General features: G+C 41.1%; 1 protein-coding gene across 8 annotated transcripts in view; it reads right to left on the reverse strand.

The window, feature by feature from the left end:
- The window catches only part of LOC126475335 (longitudinals lacking protein-like), a 439,557-nt gene that overhangs the window by 291,741 nt on the left and 123,693 nt on the right, over positions 1-24,123 (reverse strand). Inside the window, exon 6 of one of the 8 annotated variants that reach the window (XM_050103131.1) lies at positions 8,392-11,525. The exons of the other annotated variants lie outside the window; for them this stretch is intronic. Coding sequence (XP_049959088.1) covers positions 11,248-11,525 — 278 coding nt within the window. The 3' untranslated portion in view covers positions 8,392-11,247. Of the gene's footprint in view, positions 1-8,391; positions 11,526-24,123 lie in introns of those variants that run through there. 8 annotated transcript variants of the gene reach the window in all.

Raw genomic sequence — 24,123 nt, forward strand, 5'->3', positions numbered from 1 at the left:
GCTGTTTTTTGTGGGAATCATGACGTTACATCGGAGGGACCATATTAGCCTACAGTCATAAGACTGACACAATAAATCCAAATCAGTAGAGAGGGTGAAAGGGGAGACTTTGTTATCATTTGTCTTCTCCTCATTAAGGTTGTTCTATTTTTGAATGCTTTATCGACCTAGCATTCGTGTACTTGTTTTTAAGTGCTGGTCAGAAAGACACGGTGAGCCGCGTAAATTTGTAGCCTCCTTGTGGGGATGTCTGGATGAGATGACTTTGATGCAAGTATTAAGCAGCTGCACTGTAAGTGTGTGAATTTGTACAGGCATTATTGACTTATTTCTTTATCTCAGTAGACAGTATCTTCCTCTCTCCTATGTACAACGGATTCTCACTGTTCCAGATAAGAGACTCCCAGAGCAACTGATGCATATTTTAAGAGAGAGACAAATAACTCACTTGATATCTGCTGTGCCACATTCTATGCAGTTTTTCTCTCTGTTATGAAACAACACCATATGATGAAAAACTGGTGTTTCAGACATCATTTTCATTTTCGTATTGGGTGTCTTACTGTGAGAAAAACAAATGTATTTTTAGTGTGCTCTGAAAGTGCTGTTGTAGATTACTATGTGTCAGAATGGTGACAACAGTTTGTCATTTTCATTATATTTTTCATAGCAGGTCTCGTGAATATTTCAGAAATGTTAGGTATCCATTTCCTTCCATCTGCATGGTGAACTTGATGTTTTGTGCATGTCGTTGATGCTGTGCAGGAATTTCTGCAGGTTTTCTAGCCTTTTGGTCTAACCATGAAACATTCATACATATATGTAGACTGATTCTGGTTAAAGGAAATGAATTCAAGAGCTCTTTCCTGTAACTGCTCTATATACAAAATAGTGCTTAAAGGGGCTAAAGGAGCTCTATCTATTTATTTATTGACATTGCTCCTGGACAGTCCAATAAAGAAAAATGTGATGGTACTCTTGGGTAACTACAAATGGTGTTCAAAAAGTTTTGCATAATTGTCTCTAATTTTTTTTATTTTTTTGCAGGAGGAGAATGAATTTTTTGTGAACATACTTGGAACATTTAGCTATAAGTTGGTATATAAAATTGAGCCATAATGGACCATGAAGTAGATGTCAGGTTGTGACAATGGTTAGTGATGGAGTTCCTCTTCAAGACCAGCAATGACTCTGCCACATCGATTCACAGGAAGTTGCTCGCTGTTTATGGAGAGGACACAGTGGATCACAGTAGCATCCAGCGGTGATTCCAGAGGTTTAAAGAAGGTGATTTCTCTCTAATGCACGATGCGGTAGACCATCGACAGCAGTGAGTGATATGAATAAGGAGACCATTGTTCAAATAATCAAAAAGATTTTTCTGTTCCCTAGTGACTGTACCAGTGATACCACACTATACAGTGACAAAAGAGTCATTGGAGCAAACTGTTGTGTCATTGCTGGTCTTGAAGAGGAACCCCATCACCGACCGTTGTCGCAACCTGACATCTACTTCACGGTCCATTATGGCTCCCCTCTAAATAAAAGAAAATAATTTTATATACCAACTTATAGCTAAATGTTCCAAGTACGTTCACAAAAAATTCAATTCTCCTCCTGCAAAACATAAAAAAATTAGAGACAAATGCGCAAAACTTTTTGAACACACTTTGTATCTACAAGAAGAAAACATGCACAGACCTGTACCTAAATAATATGAGCTGCCACTATCCAATGCAGAACAATACCATGTGTTTACCACACAGGTGCACAGATCTTGGACCATTGGCAACAATCATCTACGGGATGTATGCAGAAGACACCTTCTGCAAGATTGGCTACTTGGAGAGCAAATAAAATGTTCTTTGCAGTCGAACATGAAGAAGAAGAAGAAGAAGAAGAAGAAGAAGGAGAAATTGTAACAGGAAACCAAATGTCTATCATTCTTACTGCATGTAGAATTACCCACAGCTAAAACCGACTGGAATCTGGGAAACAACAGTTACAAATCATATCCCAACAGTATTACAGTTAAATGAAGTGCTGTAAACTACATGCTGTGTGGAGGATATAAGAAGCATTTGCCTGTGCCAGACAGATGACTCTGCAGTGGCAGACCACATGTTCAATCTATAAAAGTGAAAACTGATGTGCGTTATGCCAATGGGTTTTGTGACAGTCTTCATAGAAGTAGTGGGTATATGAGGGATATCCAGATAGTAACAAACATTTTGAAATAAAAAATTAAAACTAAGGAAAAACCCGACTTCATTGTATACATTTTAAAAGTACATCCGTAAGCTATTTTTCTACATAATCGCTATTCAAATTAAGGCACTTATCATACCGTGCAAAGTTTTTCAATACTGTCTGTGCAGAAACCTGCACCTGCAATTACAACCACGGGTGTATACTGGTAAGCAGTTAGGCAGCAGTATTGAATCATTGTGTAGCAAGCCATGTCTTCATTGCTGGGAAGTGATGGTAATAGTTCAGCAGCAAATCTGGGCTAAATGGTGGGTGATCAAACAGCTTGCATCCAAAGCCCTGTAGGAGCTCTCTAGTACAATTGGCCTTGTGTGGATGTGCATTGTCATGAACAAACAAAACTTTTGTACTAAGTTTTCCCTGGCACTTGTTTTGTAACACCTGCCTTAACTTTGTCACTGTTTGACAATATTTCTCTGAGTTAACTGTTGTGCCACATTCAAGGAAATCAACAAGAATCACTCTCTTAGAGTACTATAGTAACCATGCTGACAGCATCTGCAAATATTTCCTTTGGTTCTTGGGAGAATCTGTGTGTCCCCATTTCATAAATTGCTTTTTTCTTTCAGAACTGACATGCTTCACCCAAGTTTCGTCGCCAGTTATAATATGATCGATAACTTTGTTACCATTTCTCTCATAATCTTTGAGGAATGTTAAAGCTGTAGCCAGTCTTTGTTATTTGTTGCCTTCTGTCTGGATTTTGGGAAACCACTTAGCACAAAATTTTTGGGTAACCAAGCTTCACTGCCACAATTTCATGTACCAAACTTCATGAAATTTGGGGGAAATGTTGCAAAAGTTTTATAATCATGAAGATTTTCATGAATTTTGATGTTGATTTTTATGACCAGTTTATCCATGACAAAGCTAGGTCTACATCTGTGGTCCTCATTGTGAACGTTGATCCAGCCATTTTTAGAATAAATGCACCACTGCTTTAGCTTTCACTCATTATTCCTTTTCTGTACACATCACAAAGGTTGTGATAAATTTCAATTGGTTTGCTGTTTCTTGCCAACACAATTCACAAGTAGCAGAATTTTCTATTGCATTGCACATTTTAACATGACACAGAAAGCAAAGTAGCAGAGACACAGACCACATGCTGCCATTGCTGGATGAGTATTGTGTAAGAAATTTATGGTACCAAGATAGTAGCTGTAGCCCTGCCCACTGAATGGCAGACCAAAATGTCTGTTACTTTCTTGATATCTCTCTTACAAATATATGACACAATTGCCAACCGGGATAGAGGTTTTCATCTATGTTCTATGTACAACACTGCATTAGCACTTATCCATCAAAAGTTCCTAACTGAGAGCAAACAGAACGACCAGGCAGTATTAGAACTTGCTGATCACTACAGTGAGAGCTTTGAAAATAATGTGTACAAAATTTCTGAACATGCAATAACAATACAGGCAATTTAATTGTCATATTGACACCCTTTACCTCATTTAGAAAAGAAATTAGCAGTGTGCTGAGAACTATTATAAAAATGTTGATGAGTTCATTGAGGAATTCTGTAACAAGGTCATTGAGTGAAACAAATCATTCTGTAGGAGCACGATGAAGGAAGGAATCTCTGCTCCTTGTTAGACTTACATTCACTGACACAGCAGCAAACAATATGCTATTTCGCATGACACAAACAATTCAACCTTGCTACACAAAAAACACCACCACAGGCTGGAACACGTTCTTGTGGTTGCAGGCAGTTGGCTGCTCACTCACTCAGTAATCTCTTGGCTGAGTAAGAGTGGGCTAGTAGCAATAAAAGATCATATCCAATGGGAACCTAATAATTTACTTGAAGAAGATGAATAAGAAACTTTGAGACAATCTTGTTACTTGTTTGGTAACCCAAGAAGATTTCATCTGTGACATTGGTGCACGTGTCCATCAGCAACTACACAATCACCATTCTGACACTTTACTCCCCAACAATTACCCCACAGATCTTATTCACAAACAAATATTTGGGCAGTATCACCCTCTGACTAATACATCTCCCACGTACAAAAAAGCTCAGAAACATCCCCCTTGTCATCCAGTAGCACAAAGGCTGTGACTTTCATGAATCAGTCCTTGCAATGAGATCCTCTCTCACCAATACACTCCCTACACCACCTACTGTCACCTTCAGTCGCCTTCCTAATCTCCTCAACATCATAGTAAAACCGTATGAAATTCTTAACACTTACTCTTACAACAACTTTTCTATCCCTGGAAATGTCCCACTGTGAAACCTATACCATGCATCCACCCACTGCCACATGTTCCATTCCGACTACTAGTAAATCCCCCAATATCAAAGGTAAAGAAACTTGCAAAACCACACATGTTGTTTACCAACTAATTTGTGTCCACAGTACAGGATTTTATGTAACAATGGCGACCACTAAACTGGTTGAAAGCATGAATAGAGACAGAAGAACTGCTACCTTGGGGTATGCAGCACCCAACTGCTGAACATGGTCTACAGCATGACTCAAGGGAGTGTATGCTATGCCACAAAGGCAATTCGAATCCTCCCATCAGACACAAGATTCCCTGAACTCCTGAAAAGGAAGCTTGACCTCCAACACAGCCAAACACCTGCCTGAACTCACTCTCAGTTAATTCATCACCCCCACTCTTTTTCATTATATTTTTAGGGGTCTGTGCATCATTCAGCAAAAACAGAACCCTTATAGGATCGATTAGTTGCCCGAGTGTCTATTGATATGTCTGACTGAGAAGAATCCTTTTTCTCAGGAAAGGACAGATGAAGAAAGTTGAAATTTATGTCACATACTAAGGTCTATTGTCCCTTGGAAATGTTAAAACATTAGGCTTCTGCATCACTCCAGTCAAAAGACACAGCTATTTATGTCACATATTTTGATATCTTGCTAGTACCAATATTGGATCACAGGCAACAATCATTGAAATACTCGATTCCCAGAAAGGGCACATCATGCATGTATGCGTGTACGCTCTACCTCTACTCCAAAAGCTAGCATGTTTTCTTTCTTTTTTGTGTGTGTCTGCTGATGACTCAATGCTTCTGTTTTCCAGTGAGTGGTCTCCTTTTCTTCCAAAGCATTTACATTCTGCCAGAACTTTCCTACAAAATAACCATATTGTGCATGATTTATAAGTGTGATTCAATAAAATCCAGAAACTGATTTCATTCTGCAAAATCAATCACGTGAGAATAGCACTGTGTGTTTACTAAAACACATTAATGAAACATACTGGACATTTGAATATTTATTTGAGAATAAAGACACAAAAAATGTAGCATATCTAAAATTTGCATTGTTGTATACATACTGAAAATGTACACAGAAATCTATTTGTGTCCTTTTTAAGTTGATAAAAGTATGAGAAGCAAGCTTTGTTTAAAACTCATAGGCATTAAATACCTAGTCACAAGTCGAAATTGTGCCTTACATATATTAATTTTTAGGTGTCTTTTCCAAGTATCATTTTCAAAAACAGTCAGCAGAGTTTGAAGTACTGTTTTATCACTCTAATGTTTATTTTCATGGTGTAGTGTAGACCGAATGAAAAAGTTAAAAAGCAAGTATGAAGAACAAAGTATCAACATTTTAGTCTCTTTCATTGTTAAACAAGAGAGATATGAAATGGGATCCAGATCCCTTTTACTTAAAAATCTTGTCAAATGAAAACACAGTAACATGCATTACTATTGATCACAAGATTAACCCAACAGTGAACAGCCACTTTACACCAAGAAATCATTAGTTACAGTTTAAATAAATACAAACAGTGTATAAACTGGCAAGTTGCAGATGTTCATATCACTATCGTTACTGTTACTATGCAGTCAGAGTTCCTCCCAATAAACAAACAAATAATAAACAATTTATAGTATAAAATTTCACATTTCTCGCAAATTGTGTCAGTGATAGTAATACATTTGGGTCTGAAGGAATATTTTATACTATTTACTGCACAAATGAACACAATGCTGAAAATTGCATTCGTCTATCTCACGGTACATGTACAGTGGTATCCTAGACACGTTTCTAGCTGACAGACCATGGGGAACAGTCAACTGATGATGCATCTTAGTATACCTTACAAACTAGTTCAGAACTCCAATTGCCAGGACTTCCCTCCCACATTGCTTAAACCAATAACTCAGATTCTGTTAACAGCTGCTTTATAGTTCAGGAATATGAAAATCTATATTTAACATTACAACTCATGATGACAAGAAGCAAGGTCAATATAACCCAGAGATGAGAAGTTGATAATACATTTGGATCGCCTCCAAAAATTTTTGCCTAACAAAAGTGGCATTGTCTTTTACAGTGTTTGGCCCACAATGTAGTAAGGTCTGCCATTCTGGATCATACGGTTTCCTCACAGAAAGTGGGCAAATTATCACATGAGCTAGTGAAACCAAGTTACAGAAACTGCTGAATGATATGGTGGAGCATGCCCTTCTGAGCTTTTCAAACGAATCAGGGAGAAGTAGCCAAGGAAAGATGTGTTTGAAATTTGGCACTACAGCCATGCTCCTGCTCATTGGACAGTTAAGAAACATGTATTTTATACATTTTGGCATTACTTAATGACCTATACCACGCCATAAGTAACTTCTTTCTCTTATCAAAACCAAAAGAAAGCATGTGAAGAATTCTACGTGGCTGTATCTCTTTACATAGTATTCACCGGTCTTCTCCAGAAAGAATATTTGACAGTTTTCACTGAATGGTTTGAGAGGAAGCTCTGGTACACACAATTTAGAAAAGAATAACTTTGACAAGATAGTTCATTTTTAAGAAAGGCAACAATACACATTACTTTCTCCAAACTTTACGAATGACTCCTGCAGAACATTATGGCATCATTTCTTGTTCACGTAAATTTAACTATCAAAACATATCTAAAAACAAAGATGCTGTAACTTACCAAACGAAAGCATTGGTATGTTGATAGAGACAATAAACACACAAATACACACACAAATTTCAAGCTTTCGCAACCCAAGGTTGCTTCATCAGGAAAGAGGGAAGGAGAGGGAAACACAGAAGTATGTGGGTTTTAAGGGAGAGGGTAAGGAGTCATTCCAATCCCAGGAGCGGAAAGACTTACCTTAGGGGGAAAAAAAGGACAGGTATACACTCGCACACACACACATATCCATCCACACATATAGAGACACAGGCAGACATATGTAAATGCAAAGAGGTTGGGCAGAGATGTCAGTCGAGCCGGAAGTACAGAGGCAAAGATATTGTTGAATGACAAGTGAGGTATGAACGGCGGCAACTAGAAATTAGCGTTACCCACCAGACCTCAACCTCCGCTAATTTCTATTTGCTGCCGCTTGTACCTCACCTGTCACTCAACATCTTTGCCTCTGTACTTCCACCTCGACTGACATCTTTGCCCAACCTCTTTGCATTTACAAATGTGTGCCTGTGTCTGTATATGTGCGGATGGATATGTGTGAGTGTGCGCGAGTGTATACCTGTCCTTTTTTCCCCCTAAGATAAGTCTTTCCTCTCCCGGGATTGGAATAACTCCTTACTCTCTCCCTTAAAACCCACATACTTTCGTCTTTCCCTCTCCAAAAGCTTGCAATTTGTGTGTGTGTTTGTGTGTTTATTGTCTCTATCAACATACCAATGCTTTCGTTTGGTAAGTTACAGCATCTTTGTTTTTAGATATATTTTTCCCACGTGGAATGTTTCCCTCTATTATATTCATATAATTATTAAAACAATTGGTTTAGGTTTTAGTGAAGTGCCAAGAGCAAAAATGTAACCTCTTTTTAATTTTACAAGTACTAGAAATTAAATTGCTTGCAATGAGGAGGCACTGGCCAGGCTGGTCTTGGGAAATATGAACTACTAGCATTATTTTACACATGAAGCTAATTTCTGCAGAAAAGACTCTAAGTTATATGAAGTCTTTTTCATACATTTCTCAGAATGTTTACATTGCTCAGCTGAAAGCATAATATCCAAAGCCACAACTATATCAAGTGCACTGATTGGCAAGATGTCAAAACAACAGCCCCATTCAAAAACTGGTAAGTCTTTGTAAAATTGTGTTACAAGAGCCAACATAGTTACACAAAGAAAATGAAAGCTCAAATAAGATTTTCCATCTCCAAATACTTCTTTTATTTAATATCAATATGTTTCAGTTTATCACAATTATTATTGGTGAATGTGAGGGTACAAATGACAGTTCAATTTACAGCAACTACAGTAATTTCAAATAAAAATTTATTTAGAAAAACAATTTCAATAATCACATTAAATTTAAAGGAAAATTTCAATTATATTTATGAGTGACAAACAAGATAGGAACACATTTTTGTGAAATATTTCGGTTTCTAGTTTGATACTACAAAGACATTGTCAAGAAACAAAACAAAGATCAATTCACAAGTTAAATACACAGTTTTAGAATAATCACACATTAGTGTAATCATTCTTAAGGATTGTATTGTTTCCCCAAGTAGTTATCAAAGAATTAATTAATAACAGAACACAATATATTGCAAGTCGGAGTAGTACCATTCAGAGGCATTTCACTGTGCATGGTATACATCTTCGTCTTTCAGTTACAGGAGAGCATTTTTAATCCAGTGGCAGACAGAACACATAAAAACCAAATGAACCATCCAAGAGGATTTAATCAATAATGAATAGTTTCGATGACTCCTGTCATACATTATAAGTACCTGAAAGCCAGGTGTTGCATTGATAGGTGAAAAGATAGTGAATGCAATAAATTCTATTGATGAAAAGGTCTCGTGTTTCTAATCAGGTGGCAGTGTTAAAATAATGCAACATTTCGAAGAGTGTTATATAATGTGACTTTGTCATAAGATGATTAGTACTGTATGAATACGAGCTGCAGCACTTTAACACTATCATTTGGCTCGAAACCCATGAGTTTTCATCACTAGCATATACCGGGCATGTCTACATTCACATAATAAATTCTGGGACAGTTTTATGTCATATGTTAGCATGGATGCTTCCAAGTACTTTCGCACCTGTGATAAGTAATGTATTTGGTGCCCCCACTATCCCTTTGCCAACAAACCCCCTGTCATTCAATCTTAGCCTCACACCACAAAAATAATTATATATTGTAATATAATGTTGTTTAATTAATTCATAGCTGAGGGTTCAGGCAGAGGACTTGGGTTAAGTTCCCAGTACCACTAGAGATTTTTTCTAGGTGGAAGGACTGGAATGGAGTGCCCATTGAGGAGCATCATGAATGAAGGTTTCTTTAAGGTTTGGAGAGGTAACAATGGCTAGGAGAACATTCTCCTAACCTTACACACCTTCCATGCTGCATTCAAATGGAGGATGACACAGTGGCTGATAGGCACTGAACTGCTCATCAGAGCCAGAATGCTAAGTCAGTATGGACCCATAATCCAACAATTATAATCTTTAAGAAGCTTGTTTAGTAACAGTTTGTGAGACTTAAATGTAGAAAAAGGCTGATGTGTGTCACTGCTGAGCAGGTTGCTCATTTCTTGGCTGTGCACAGTCTCCAGAGTGATACTTCTGTAACACAGCAGTCAGGAGATGAAACGGCTAACAGTGTTAATCAAGAGAAAAATTAAATTTGTTGAACTTCTGTACTTTTACCCAATATTTGGCACCCTTCCAAATTTTGGCACATCAGGTGGCTGTCTAGTTTTGCCACACAGAAGGACCAGTTGTACAGATGAGGACAGAGGCCATGGAGGGTGTAAGTTAGGCAGGGAATAGGAAGAGGCAGAAAAATGAGAAGGGCCAGGAGGAGGAGAAGAAAAGCTGAAAGCAGGAATCAAAGGCAACAAGACGAATGAAAGAGGGGTAGAGGATAAAGATATAGAGGCAGAGGGGAAAGCTAGTCAAAGAGGAAAGAAATGTAGGGGAAAGCTAGGAGAAAAGTAAAGAAATCAGTAGGGGAAAAAAAAAGAAAAAAAAAAGAAAAAAAAAGAGGAGGAGGAGGAAGAGATTAGTGTTTAACGTCCCGTTGACAACGAGGTCATTAGAGACGGAGCGCAAGCTCGGGTTAGGGAAGGAAATCGGACGTGCCCTTTCAAAGGAACCATCCCGGCATTTGCCTGAACCGATTTAGGGAAATCACGGAAAACCTAAATCAGGATGGCCGGAGACGGGATTGAACCGTCGTCCTCCCGAATGCGAGTCCAGTGTGCTAACCACTGAAAAAAAAAAAAAAGACAGAGGAGAAAAGGGGATGGGCTGAAGAGGATAAGGCAGAGTAGGAAAATAGGGGGGAGTAGGAGCGGATGGAGCAGAGTACGTAAGTGTGGAAAAGGGGGGAGCGAGGGGGAGAGTAGGAAAGGATGGGGCAGAATAGGAATGGAGGGTGAAAAGAAGGATAGCACAGGGCAAAGAATAAAAGTAGTGGGAAGAGAAGGATGAATGTGAGTCTCATGCTTTGGTGTAATGTCGCAACACACAACTTAAAGAAGTAAACAACTTCAGGTTGTAGTTGGTGAGTCAATTTAAACCAAGTGGAATTAGAAAAGAAAGAAAGATATGGATACTGGTGCAATGACATTCAGCACACACGGAAGATAGGAGCAATGCACATATTAAATTGCTGTTATGAAGGGCCTTGGAAGAATTAAGAAGTGGAGTTTGTCAGTTAGTTCTCCTTTTTCCCACTTTCCCACTTTTATGTGGTAGAAAGAAACAATTCTATCACTGTTAACATTTATCACATATGATAACGCAGCACAGATTGCATCACTTTTGATGAAGTAATTGCACCTACCTTCCATAAGGGGCAGATAACACAAGTGATATTAATAGAAATATGTATATGGAAGGTAACTAAGCATTAATAAGCTCTCAGCAGCAACTACTGAGCTTTTCAGCTTATGGTACACATCTTCACATGCAATTTCCATTTCTGAATACAAGAAAGTAGAACAGAACGTTTTTGAACAGCCAAAATAATAATTTGTCATTGGACTTGAGACAGAGTATTCTTCTTCTTTTGCAGACATCTTTTGTTTTGAAACCATATTGACACAACTTTCACGCTTAAACCTGTCATTTCAGCAATACGTAATTTCTCTTGTGAATTAGGCCGTGGATTATTACTGAAGCTATTCCACAGAACAGCAAGTTGTTGCTCTTTCAATGTTGTTCTTACTCTGCACTTAAGCCTCTGAGAGGACACATCAGAAGAATTCCTTGCTTCTACATTAAATTCGTCCCTCTGAGCAGTAGTATCCTTTCCTAAGGGGAAAGAAGTAAAAATGACATCAGTAACAGAAAATTATTTATTGTAAAATCTTGTGAATGTCACTTAGTAATATGAACTATTTATGGAAGACTGTCTCTCCATACATGTGATTGTGAGGCACTTTGCTAACTGTAACTCATTATGGCAACAATGACATCAGTAAAGTCAATGACCATAAATTCATCTCATAAGCTACTCAAAGTGATGATTTAAAATGACACCCAGAGGAATACTGTCAATAACTAATACTGAATTATTCACAGCTATATGTATACTTAACCTCTTAAAGTTATGTAACAGATATCCCTATATATTATCATTTTTCATTTGGTGACTGGTGCTTTCTGTCAAGAGTTACAATTAATGTTTCAGCTTCCAAACCTTTCCTTCGCCCTTTACACACTGAATAGTCAAGGACGATTAAATTAAATCAACAAGTAGCTGAATACCTGCCTCTTGATTAAACAATGGAAAATCCAGGACGGAATGTAACAATACCAGAGAAGGAAAGTTGCTACTCACCATATAGTGGAAATGCTGTCGCGATATGCACAACGAAAAGATTCAAACAATTATAGCTTTTGGCCATTAAGGCCTTCGTCAGCAGTAAACACACATACAAACACAAACACAAACACACACACACACACACACACACACACACACACACACACACACACACACACACACACACACACTCACACAAATGCAACTTGTACACACGTCTGCAGTCTCAGAGAACTGAAACCACACTGTGAGCAGCAGCACCAGTGCATGATGGGAGTGGTGGCTGGGTGGGGGTAATGAGGAGGCCGGGGTGGGGAGGGGGAGGGATAGTATGGTGGTGTAGCAGACAGTGAAGTGTTGCAGTTTAGACGGAGGGCAGGAGAGAAGGTGTGGAGGAGGGAGGGGGTAAGTTGCGAAAAGGAGAGAAATAAAAAAAAAAATGAAAAGACTGGGTGTGGCGGTGAAATGACGGCTGTGCAGTGCTGGAATGGGAACTGGGAGGTGGCTGGATGGGTGAGGACAGTGACTAATGCAGGTTGAAGCCAGAAGGGTTACGGGAACATAGGATGTAGTGCAGGGAAAGTTCCCACCTGCGCAATTCAGAAAAGCTGGTGTTGGTGGGAAGCATCCATAGGGCACAGGCTGTGAAGCAGTCATTGAGATGAGGGATATCATTTTAGCAGCATGTTCAGCAACAGGGTGGTCCACTTGTTTTTTGGCCACAGTTTGCTTGTGGCCGTTCATGTGGACAGACAGCTTGTTGGTTTCATGCCTAAATAGAATGCAGCACAGTGGTTGCAGCTTAGCTTGTAAATCACATGACTGGTTTCACAGGTAGCCCTGCCTTTGATGGGATAGGTGATGTTAGTTACCGGACTGGAGTAGGTGGTGGTAGGAGGATGTATGGGGCAGGTCTTGCATCTAGGTCTATTACAGGGGTATGAGCCATGAGGTAAGGGATTGGGAGCAGGGGTTGTGTAAGGGTGTAAGGATGGACAAGTATATTGCGTAGGTTTGGTGGACAGCGGAATACCACGGTAGGAGGGGTGGAAAGGATAATGGGCAGGACGTTTCTCGTTTCAGGGCACGACGAGAGGTAATCGAAACCTTGGCGGAGAATGTAATTCAGCTGCCCCAGTTTTACAGTGGAAACACTTTTTCGCCACCAACCCAACCAATCAGACTCAACCAAAGCTCAATACTGAACCTTGCCTAACTCAGTTCACCCCTCCATCCAACCACAATCCACACCCACTGCCTCCAAACCACCCCCCTGTTAACTTTCCAGAATTTCTTAACTTCGAACCTTGCCTCACCATCATTCCCCAAATCATCAGTAAACTCTTCCGGGCTAAGTTGTCGTGGTCGATCTGTAGAACTTCTTCTCCCTGACGTTTCATTCTAAACTACGGAGAACATCTTCCGAGGTGAGTCAACGACTGGCTGCTAGGAGCTGGGGCCGCCGCTTATATGGATATCGTAGGGGGCGCCACCGCATGTCACGTGGCGTCGATGTGCAGCTATCTCTGGCTATCGTCTGTTCTCTCGATTGCAGGCAATCGATTGTCACGTGATTGATGCAACGTCGACCGCCATATCTTATCCAATTTTAATCCTTCTTCTTTACGATTAAAATTGTATTGATGCAAACTAACCTTACATCTGCAGAAAGAACTGCAGTCCACCATCTAAAAACTGATCCTGACCTTATAATACCACCTGCAGACAAAGGCTCCACCACCGTTGTTTTGAACCATAGGGATTACGTGGAAGAAGAACTCCATCAGCTGTCAGATACTTCCACCTACAAACCATGCCACAATGATCCCATTCCAGTAATCCAGCAGGATCTCCAGTGACTAATCAAATCCTTAGGCCCATCACAGAACCTCTCCGCAGAGTCCATTTCTATACCTACCCCTACCACTCCCCGCACTCCCACCTTCTAGATGCTTTCTAAAGTCCATAAACCCAACCACCCAGGACGCCCCACTGTGGCCGGTTACTGTGCCCCCATTGAGAGAACCTCTGCTCTCATAGACCAACACCTTCAACCTATTACCCGGAACCTATCCTTCTACATAAAAGATACAAACCATTTCCTCAACCGAATCTCCACAGTTCCTCTCCCTTTACCACACGACGCCCTGCTCATCACTATTAATGCCATCTCCCTGTACACTAACATTCCTAATGCCCATGGCCTTACTGCTACCGAACACTACCTTTACAGATGCCCTATGGATTCCAAACCTACAACCTCCTTCCTAGTCTCCATGAACAACTACATCCTCACCCACAATTACTTCTCCTTTGAAAGCATTACCTACAAATAAATCTGCAGTATGGCTATGGGCGGCTGCATGGCACCATCCTGTGCTAACCTACTCATGGGCCATCTAGAGGAATCCTTCCTAAAAACCCAGAATCCTAAACCCCTCATCTGGTTCAGATTAATTGATGACATCTTTGCTGTCTGGATTGAAGGTGAGGACACCTTATTCACATTCCTCCAGAACCTCAACAACTTCTCCCCCATTTGCTTCACCTGTTCCTACTCAACCCAACAAGCCACCACCCTAGATGTTGACCTCCACCTAAGAGATGGCTACATCAGTACCTCCATTCATATCAAACCTACTAACCACCAGCAATATCTCCACTTCGACAGGTGCCACCCATTCCATACCAAGAAGTTCCTTCCTTACAGCTTAGCCAACCATGATCGTCACATCTGCAGTGACGAGCAGTCCCTCTCAAAATATACCGAGAGTCTCACTGAAGCCTTCACTGACCGTAATTATCCTCCCATTCTTGTACAAAAACAAATCTCCCATGCCTTATCTTTCCAGTCTTCCACCACACCCTGAAGTCCCACAGTCCGGCTACAGAGGAGCATTCCCCTCGTAACTCAGTACCATCCGGGGCTGGAGCAACTGAATTACATTCTCTGCTAAGGTTTCGATTACCTCTCGTCGTGCCCTGAAATGAGAAATGTCCTACCCACTATCCTTCCCACCCCTCCTACCATGGTATTCCGCCGTCCACCGAACCTACACAATATAGTATTTTAAACATAGCTGCGCAACAGCAACGGTTCCACGCAATAAGACTAAAAACAGCCGACCAGTTGCAATGGATAAAGTAATCTTTACCTAGGTTTCGACAGATTTAAACCTGTCTTCTTCAGAAGGCGGCAGTATTACATTAATATGGAATGATGTATCATTGTCGTTTTTACAAATATCTGCATAGATCCATTAGTCCAAAATAAAATATAGCCCTGAAAATAGGGTTTGTCACGCAAATAAAAATTAGTACATGGATGTAGCAGAGCTCATAAGCGACTGGTCGGCTGTTTTTAGTCTTACTACACAATATACTTGTCCATCCTTACACAATCCCTGCTCCCAATCCCTTACCTCATGGCTCATACCCCTCTAATAAGACCTAGATGGAAGACCTGTACCATACATCCTCCTACCACCACCTACTCCAGTCCAGTCACTAACATTACCTATCACATCAAAGGCAGGGCTACCTGTGAAACCAGTCATGTGATTTACAAGCTAAGCTGCAACCACTGTGTTGCATTCTATGTAGGCATGACAACCAACAAGCTGTCTGTCCACATGAACGGCCACCGGCAAACTGTGGCCAAAAAACAAGTGGACCACCCTGTTGCTGAACATGTTGCTAAACATGATATCCTTCATCTCAATGACTGCTTCACGGTCTGTGCCATATGGATCCTTCCCACCAACACCAGCTTTTCTGAATTGCGCAATTTCCCTGCAATACATCCTATGTTCCCGTAACCCTCCTGGCCTCAACCTTCATTAGTCACTGTCCTCACCCATCCAGCCCCCTCCTTGTTCCCATTCCAGCACTAGACAGCCATCATTTCACCGCCACACCCAGTCTTTTCATTTCTTTTTATTTCTCTCCTTTCCACTACTTACCCCCTCCCCCCTCCACACCTTCTCTCATGCCCTCAGTCTAAACTGCAACACTTCACTGTCCGCCACTCCCACCATACTATCCCTCCCATCCCCACCCCAGGCTCCTCCTTACCCCGACCCAGTCACCACTCCCATCGTGCACTGCTGCTGCTGCTCGCAGTGTGGTTTCAGTCCTCTGAAACTGCAGATGTGTGTGCAAGTTGCATTTGTGTGAGTGTTTGTGTGCATGTGTGTATGTGTGTCTACTGCTGACAAAGGCCTTAATGGCCGAAAGCTATAATTGTGTGAATCTCTTTGTTGTGCCTATCGAGACTCAGCATCTCTGCTATATGGTGAGTAGAAACTTTCCTTCTCTGGTATTATTGCCTCTTGATTAACTGTCACTCAAGCAAACATACACACCAACAGACATATCAGGTATCTGATAAGAAATTACATGTCTGTTATGCAAATTTTCGAACTAGTTATTCATCTTTCCATGCGATACATTTTTCTCTGTTGACAGTCAAGATCAGATAATTTATATATGAATGACCTTAAAAAAATCCAACTGCTGCAAAACTTGGCTGTAAAGCTAATGTTCTAATATGCATAACATTGTTTCTCATTACATATCTCAGAACAGATCCTGAAAATGCTTACTTACATTCAGTATACTCAAATCGCTACAACAAACTTAAAAACTGAAATTGAAATCAAATGAAAGCACTTTTACTTCCTGGACACAATAAACAAACACAAATGCTGGCTTTTGGCTTTATCCAACTTAGGAGGAGATATACTAGGACAAGATGAAAAGAAAATCAACAATGAAATATTCAAACGAAAGATACACAAAAAATCAGAAGTTAGAACTAGCAGACACATAAGAGATAAGGGTAAACCAACTGAGACTGAAGTATGTATAACACACAAAAGTTATTAGCAACAATAAAAAAATAAAATGGGAAAGCAGGAAAAGTACACAAAAGGTAAAAAATGATAACTGTGTAAAGGAGATGGAATGAGTGCAAAATAAAAGAGAGAGAGAGAGAGAGAGAGAGAAATGGGGAAAAAAGGCAAAAAGCAGGGAGAGCAAAAGACAGCAGACAATAAGAGATTAAATTAATCATTTTGATACATTGTTATTGAGGAATATGGACACTCATTTTTGCCTCACTCCATTTGTGAGTGGAACACGAAAGGGTATGGCTCGCAGTGATAAAAGGTACTCTCCACCATTTACTGTATGGTGGCTTGCAGAGCATGTATGTACGAGGGTCACTCCAAAAGAAATGCAAACTATTTTTTTTTTTTTAATCCATCTTTTATTCTACATGTTTGAAAGTTTTACAGTGTGTAGATACATCCTTTAGGAACAATATTTTCATTTTTCCACATAATTTCCATCCCTCTCAACTGCCTTACGCTATCTTGGAACCAGCACTTGTATACCCACACAGTAAAATTCTGGACCAACCTGTTGGAGCCACTGTTTGGCAGCGTACACAAGGGAGTCATCATCTTCAAACCTTTTTCCATGAAGAGAGTCTTTCAGTTTCCCAAAGAGATGATAGTCACATGGAGCCAGGTCAGGACTGTAAGGCGGGTGTTTCAGTGTTGTCCATACGAGTTTTGTGACCACTTCCATGGCTTTTTGACTGACATGTGGCCATGCATTGTCGTGCAACAGCAAAACATCCTGCTTTTGCTGATGTGGTCGAACACAACTCAGTCGAGTTTGAAGTGTCTTCAGTGTCGTCACATATGCATCAGAATTTATGGTGGTTCCACTTGGCATGATGTCCACAAGCAAGAGTCCTTCGGAATCGAAAAACACCGTAGCCATAACTTTTCCAGCAGAAGGTGTGGTTTTGAATTTTTTTTTTTTTTTCTTGGGTAAATTTGCATGATGTCACTCCACTGATTGCCTCTTCGTCTCTGGTGAAAAATTATGGAGCCATGTTTCATCACCTGTCACAATTCTTCCAAGAAATTCACCTCCACCATTCTCGTAGTGTTCCAAAAGTTCGCTGCATACCATTTTTCTTGTTTCTTTGTGAGCCACTGTCAACATCCTGGGGACCCACCTGGCACAAACCTTTTTTAACTCCTACACTTTCAGTATTCTGGAAACACTACCTTCCCCTATCCCAACATAGTGTGACAATTCGTTCACTGTGATGCGTCTGTCAGCAGTCACTAATTCGTTAACTCTCTGCACATTGTCTGGAGTGTGTGCAGTGTGAGGCCTGCCGCTGCGAGGACAATCCTCAATATTGCTATGCCCGCTTTCATCACGTAACCTGCTTGCCCACCGACTAACTATACTGCAACCGACAGCAGCATCTCCATACACCTTTTTCAACCTCTAGTGGATGTTTCCCACTGTCTCGTTTTCACAGCACAGGAATTCTATGACGGCACGTTGCTTCTGATGAATGTCAAGGTAGCAGCCATCTTGAAGACATGCTGTGACGGTGCCACTCATGGGAACAAGTTGAACTAAGTTTGAAAACAAGCAGGAAGGATGTATCTACACACTGTAAAACTTTCACACATGCAGAATGAAAACTGTATTTTTACAAAAATAGTGTGCACTTCTTTTGGAGTGACCCTTGTATATGTAAAAAGAGTAAATAATAACATGGTGCTGAGGGAAAGTGTATTACAATAGGTAGTCACATGAACTGTGACAATTGAAAGGCTTGATGAAGGCCACAGAATCTATCCAGGATGTTACCGTATTATGAAAAGGATAGATTGCTACTCACCATGTAAAGGCGATCATGAGCCGCAGACAGCCACAATGAAAAGACTGCTAAACAAGTAAGATTTCAGCCAAAAGGCCTTCCTCTGAAGTAGACAACACACACACATGACCACTGTCTCTGGCCTCCGAGACCAGACTCCAAGCAACTGTGCGTGATGGGAGAAGCAATCTGGGTGGTGGGGGTATGGAGGAGGCTGGGGTGGGGAAGGGAGGGATAGCAGAGCAGGGCTGGAGACAGTCAAGTGTCGCTTGTGGAAGAATACAGGGACGTGGTGCAGAGTGCGTAGGGCAGCTAGGTATAGTTGAAAGGTTAGATGGAGTGCAAGGGCGGGAGAGCAGGGAGGGGTGAGGGGTGGAGGGTTGATGACGAGAGAAGCAAAAACGCCATGGGTTTGTTGGTGGACTAAAAGGCTGTATAGTGCTTGAATGTGAAAAGGGCTGGTGGCCAGGGGTTTATGAGAACATATGATATATTGCACAGAGAGTTCCCACCTACGTAATTTAGAAAAGCTGGTGCTGGTAGGAAGGATCCAGATGGCACATACATGTGAAGAACGTTTGTTGGGCAGCATGCTCAGCAACTTGGTGGTCCAGCTGTTTCTTGGCCACAGTTTGTCAATGGCCATTCGGGTAGAGAGACAGTTTGTTGGTTGCCATACCCACATAGAAGGCAGTACAGTCGATACAGGTTAGCATTTAGATCACATCACTGCTTTAACACGTAGCCTTGCCTTTCATGGGGTACAAGACGCCAGAGACAGGACTGGAGTAGGTGGGGGTGGGAGGATATGTGGGACAGGTCTTGTATCTAGGTCTATTATAAGACTGTGAACCGTGAGACAAGGGGTTGGGAACAGGGGTGGAGTAAGGATGGACAAGATTACTCTGTAGGAGCAATGGGTGGTGGAATACCACTGTGTGAGGGGTGGGAAGGATAATTGGTAGGACATTCCTCATCTCAGAGCACAAGAGGTAGTAGAAACCCTGGCAGAGAAAGTGATTCAGTTGCTCCAGTCTTTGGTGGTACTGAGTCACAAGAGGAATTCTCCTTTGTCGCTGGATGGTGGGACTTTTGGAGGTGGTGGTTGACTCAAGAAATAAGGCATGGGAGATTAGTTTCTGTATCAGGTTGAAAGGGTAATTTTGTTCTGTGAATGCCTCTGTGAGACCCTTGGTATATTTCAAGAGGACTGTTCATCACTATAGATGCAACAGATACAGGTGACTAGGTTGTAGGGAAGGAACTTATTAGTAAGGAATGTGTGGCAGCTGTCAAAATGGAGGTATTGCTGGTGGTTGGTAGATCTGATATGGACAGAGGTACCGATGTAGCCATTTTTGAGGTCAAGATCAACATCGAGGAAGGTGGCTTGTTTGTTTAAGAAGGACCAGGTGAAGGTGTTGAGATTCTGGAGGAATATGGATAGCATTTCCTCACTATTGATCCAGATCAGGAAGATGTTATCAGTGAATCTGAACCATATGAGGGGTTTAGATTCTTGGTGGTTAGGAAGGATTCCTCTAGACATCCATGAATAGGTTGGCATAGGATGGTGACATGTGGGTGCCCACTGCTGTACCATGGATTTGTTTTTAGGTGGTGCTTTAAAAGGTGCAGTAATTTTGGTTGAGGATATAGTTGGTCATGGTGACCATGAAAGAAGCTGTAGGTATGGAACCTGTCAGGCATTGGAATATGTACTGTTCAATAGTGGCAAGATCATGGCCATTGTGGATATTACTGTAAAAGGAACTGGCATCATAGGTAACAAGTAGAGCACTACAAGGTAAAGCTACAGGAGCTGTGTAGATTCAGTAGAGGAAATGGTTGGTGTCTTCTATGTAGGAGGGTATTGTAGTTAATAGGCTGATGGTGTTGGTCTATGAGAGCAGCCCACCATCTGGCCACAAAGGAGCACTCCCCTCAAGAGTCAGTAAAACTCATGACTCAATCAACTGAAACACATTCTCTGCCAGGGTTTCCAGAACATCCTCATCCATCCTTATGCTACCCCTGCTAACAATCCCTTGCCTCATGGCTTACATCCCTGTAACAGACCTAGACCCAACACCCATCCCATATATCCTCCCACCATCACCTCCACCTACTCCAGTCCTGTCACAAGCATCACCTAGCCCATCAAAGGCAAGGCTACCTGTGAAAGCAGTGGTGTGAGCTACGTGCTAAGCTGCAACCTCCGTGGTGCCTGTCTGTATGAATGGCCATCTATAAACTGTGGCCAAGAAACAGCTCGACCACCCAGTTGCTGAGCATGCTGCCCACCACACCATTCTTTATTTCAGTGACTACTTCACAGGCTGCACCATCTGTATGCTTCCCACCAACACCAACTTGGCTGCACCATCTGTATGCTTCCCACCAACACCAGCTTTTCTGAACTGCACAGTTAGGAACTCACCCTGCAATCTATCCTATGCTCCTAGAACTCTCCTGGCCTCAACCTTCATTACTCACAGTCCTTCACTCACCTATACCCTTCCCTCACTACACAATTCCACCAATGCACCCACATTCTTTTTATTCCTCTCCTTTTCTGACCCCCTGCCCTGCACCTATCCTACGACTGCAACTAGCTACCCTATTCTCTCTTCACCTTTACCATCCCCTTGCCCTCCCCTAATCATCCCAGCCCCCACAACTCAGATTGCTTCTCCTATTATGTGCTGTTTCTCACAGTCTGCGTTCATGTGTGTGTGTGTGTGTGTGTGTGTGTGTGTGTGTGTCATGTTTGCATGAATGTGTGTTTACTTTGTCTACTTCAGAAGAAGGCCTTTTGGCTGAAAACTTACTTGTTTACCAATGTGGCTGTCTGTGACTCAATATCTCCACTATATGGTGTGTAACAATCCATTTTTTTCATAATATTGTCATTATTTCAGCCTGGATGTTCCTTTCTGAATGTTAAAGAGGTTGAAAGAGTGATTCAAGTTGCTCTAAGTGGTGCAGAAGATTATATTATTTTTTTCTACAATATTTTAATAACTTGTTGCAGCATATGCACAAGATTCAATTCTCCGCGCAGCGAATATTGACACCAAGCTGGTAGTAACCATCACAACATTCATGAATCTCGTGCATTTGAGGCATTAGACATTGAAGGACTACATCTGTTAATCTGCACAAAATTGATTTTGTTAGAAGTTGGATCAGCCTGACATAGGTGTGATAAGAGCTAAACGCAAGATAATATATATATATTTTAAATTGATCAACTTATCCACAGAATAGTTGCAAAATGTATGTGGTATATTGCGCAGTTTATAATATTTATACAACACAATGTTATAAAAGTTACTCAGAAGGAAAACCAGTTAAAATTCTAAAATTTAAATGAGGCAAAATGTTAAGCAAGCCACCAGCAAATAGTCAGGAGATAATTTAAATGTGGATGGCACTTTCAGAAATCACATAAAGACAACAAAAAGAGTTATTAAAATTACGAATAAAGGTGTACACTCAAACAATGTCATATACAAATAAGCTATGTATGACACAAGGATAAATCACACCACCACTGTCATTGTACATGAAAAGGTCCCTGCTAGTGTGTGGGCACACCAACTTTGTCATCAGCATGAGGGCACCCCTGCAGCATGCACAGTAGTGTGTGTTCATATGCCTTCCTCATGCAGTCCAGACCACCTCTGGGAATTCACTTCTAGTATCCCTGGTATATTTCTCATTGATTCAATGATGACACATGCTATGATAACAGGCTTTGTAGAGACAATATACAGGGTGGTCAGAAACAGTCTGAAAAGCTTGTAAGTGTGCTGTAGGGTAAGTTGTGCTGAGAAATAACTGTTAAGAAAAAAATTGATATCTTGCATCATTTTTGAGTTAACTAACATTGAAGTTAGGCAATCAGGCCATTGCATGTGCAAATTTACACAGCCCGCCAGACGCAATTAGTGTCAGTTGTTCTCATAGTGTAGATGATAGTGTCCCTTGTTTGGTTGTAAAATAGCAAACAAAGAACATGTCTGGTGACACCATCTCTCGTGGGCTGCTCGAATCTTTGAACACAATGGCCTCATTGACTAACATCAATGCTAATTAACTGGGAAAAAGTGCTATGTATCAAACTTTTTTCTTGACAATTATTTCTCAGCACAACCTACCCTGCAACAACCTTACAGGCTTTCCAGATTGTTTATAACTACACTACATACAAGACGTAGATGATGAAAGCATAACCAAAGTACTTCAAGTACTTCAGCTCAAGTAATGGAAAATAATTTCATCTCAAACATAATTTAGTTCACAATGGATCACATCAATCACAACCAGAGTTAACATCATCAGCTTACCAGTCACACTCCTTCTGTAACAAATTTGCTGGGACTACAGCTGTGACAGGAAATTGAGAATGATTACAACCCTGTAACAACACAGTATCGAAGGTAATGTTGTTCGTACTAGAACACTGCATCAGAATCTGTGCCATTTTTATTTACTATACTTCTTACTTGAGACTGCCGTTGAATATCATGTGTTAAGTTCTACATCTACATCTACATACATACTCCACAAGCCACCAAGTGGTGTGTGGCGGAGGGCACTATTCGTGCCAAAGTAATATCCCCCCCCTGTTCCACTTGCGGATCGCGCGAGGGAAAAACGACCGTCTGAATGCCTCAGTACGAGATCTAATCTCCCTTATCTTGCAATGGCGATCATTGTGTGATTTGAAAGTTGGTGGTAATAATATATGCTCTACATCACGCTGTTCCAGCTCGTGGGCTCCGTTGTGAGCCGCGGAGCGCTCCCTGCTCCAGGGAGCCGTGTCGCTCGCTGTGACCAGTCAAGTGGGCCGGCACGCTGGCACGTGGCACGGCTGGCTGAGGCAGGCGGCAAGGCAAGCGTTTTGATGTGCCAGCTGCGTCTTACAAGATCGACAACCTCACACTCTTAGCTGCTAAGACGTGGTGACGTGCTATACCAGAAAATATGATCTTCGGGAAATAAATAAGAAACAAATGTTTTACAAGAAATTGCATACTAAATTTATTGGGCCTCTGTAGTTTGAAATTTTCTTTTCATTGCAAGATCGGAAATATCAGGCGTCAAAGTGTTCGCAGCGTTAATGCGGAGGATGGCCTTCATTGTTGCATCCTGAAGAAGCGATCGTTCCTTACTTCATAACTGTTTTCATTGCTCAGAAAAGCTGCTCACATCAAAACGTAGATCCGAACATGCACATGATCTGAGCGGCATTGTTGTGAAGTTTGGGAAATGTTTTTTCTGTAATGAACACTACCATCGTGACAAATACAACGTGTTGTAGTACCTCTCTTTCAACAAAGTTGAATTTTGCAAATCAATAATCTCCAATTGAAGTGACGATG

This window comes from Schistocerca serialis, chromosome 4 (assembly GCF_023864345.2).
Source record: "Schistocerca serialis cubense isolate TAMUIC-IGC-003099 chromosome 4, iqSchSeri2.2, whole genome shotgun sequence".
In the NCBI taxonomy this organism is placed as follows: Eukaryota; Metazoa; Arthropoda; class Insecta; order Orthoptera; family Acrididae; genus Schistocerca; species Schistocerca serialis.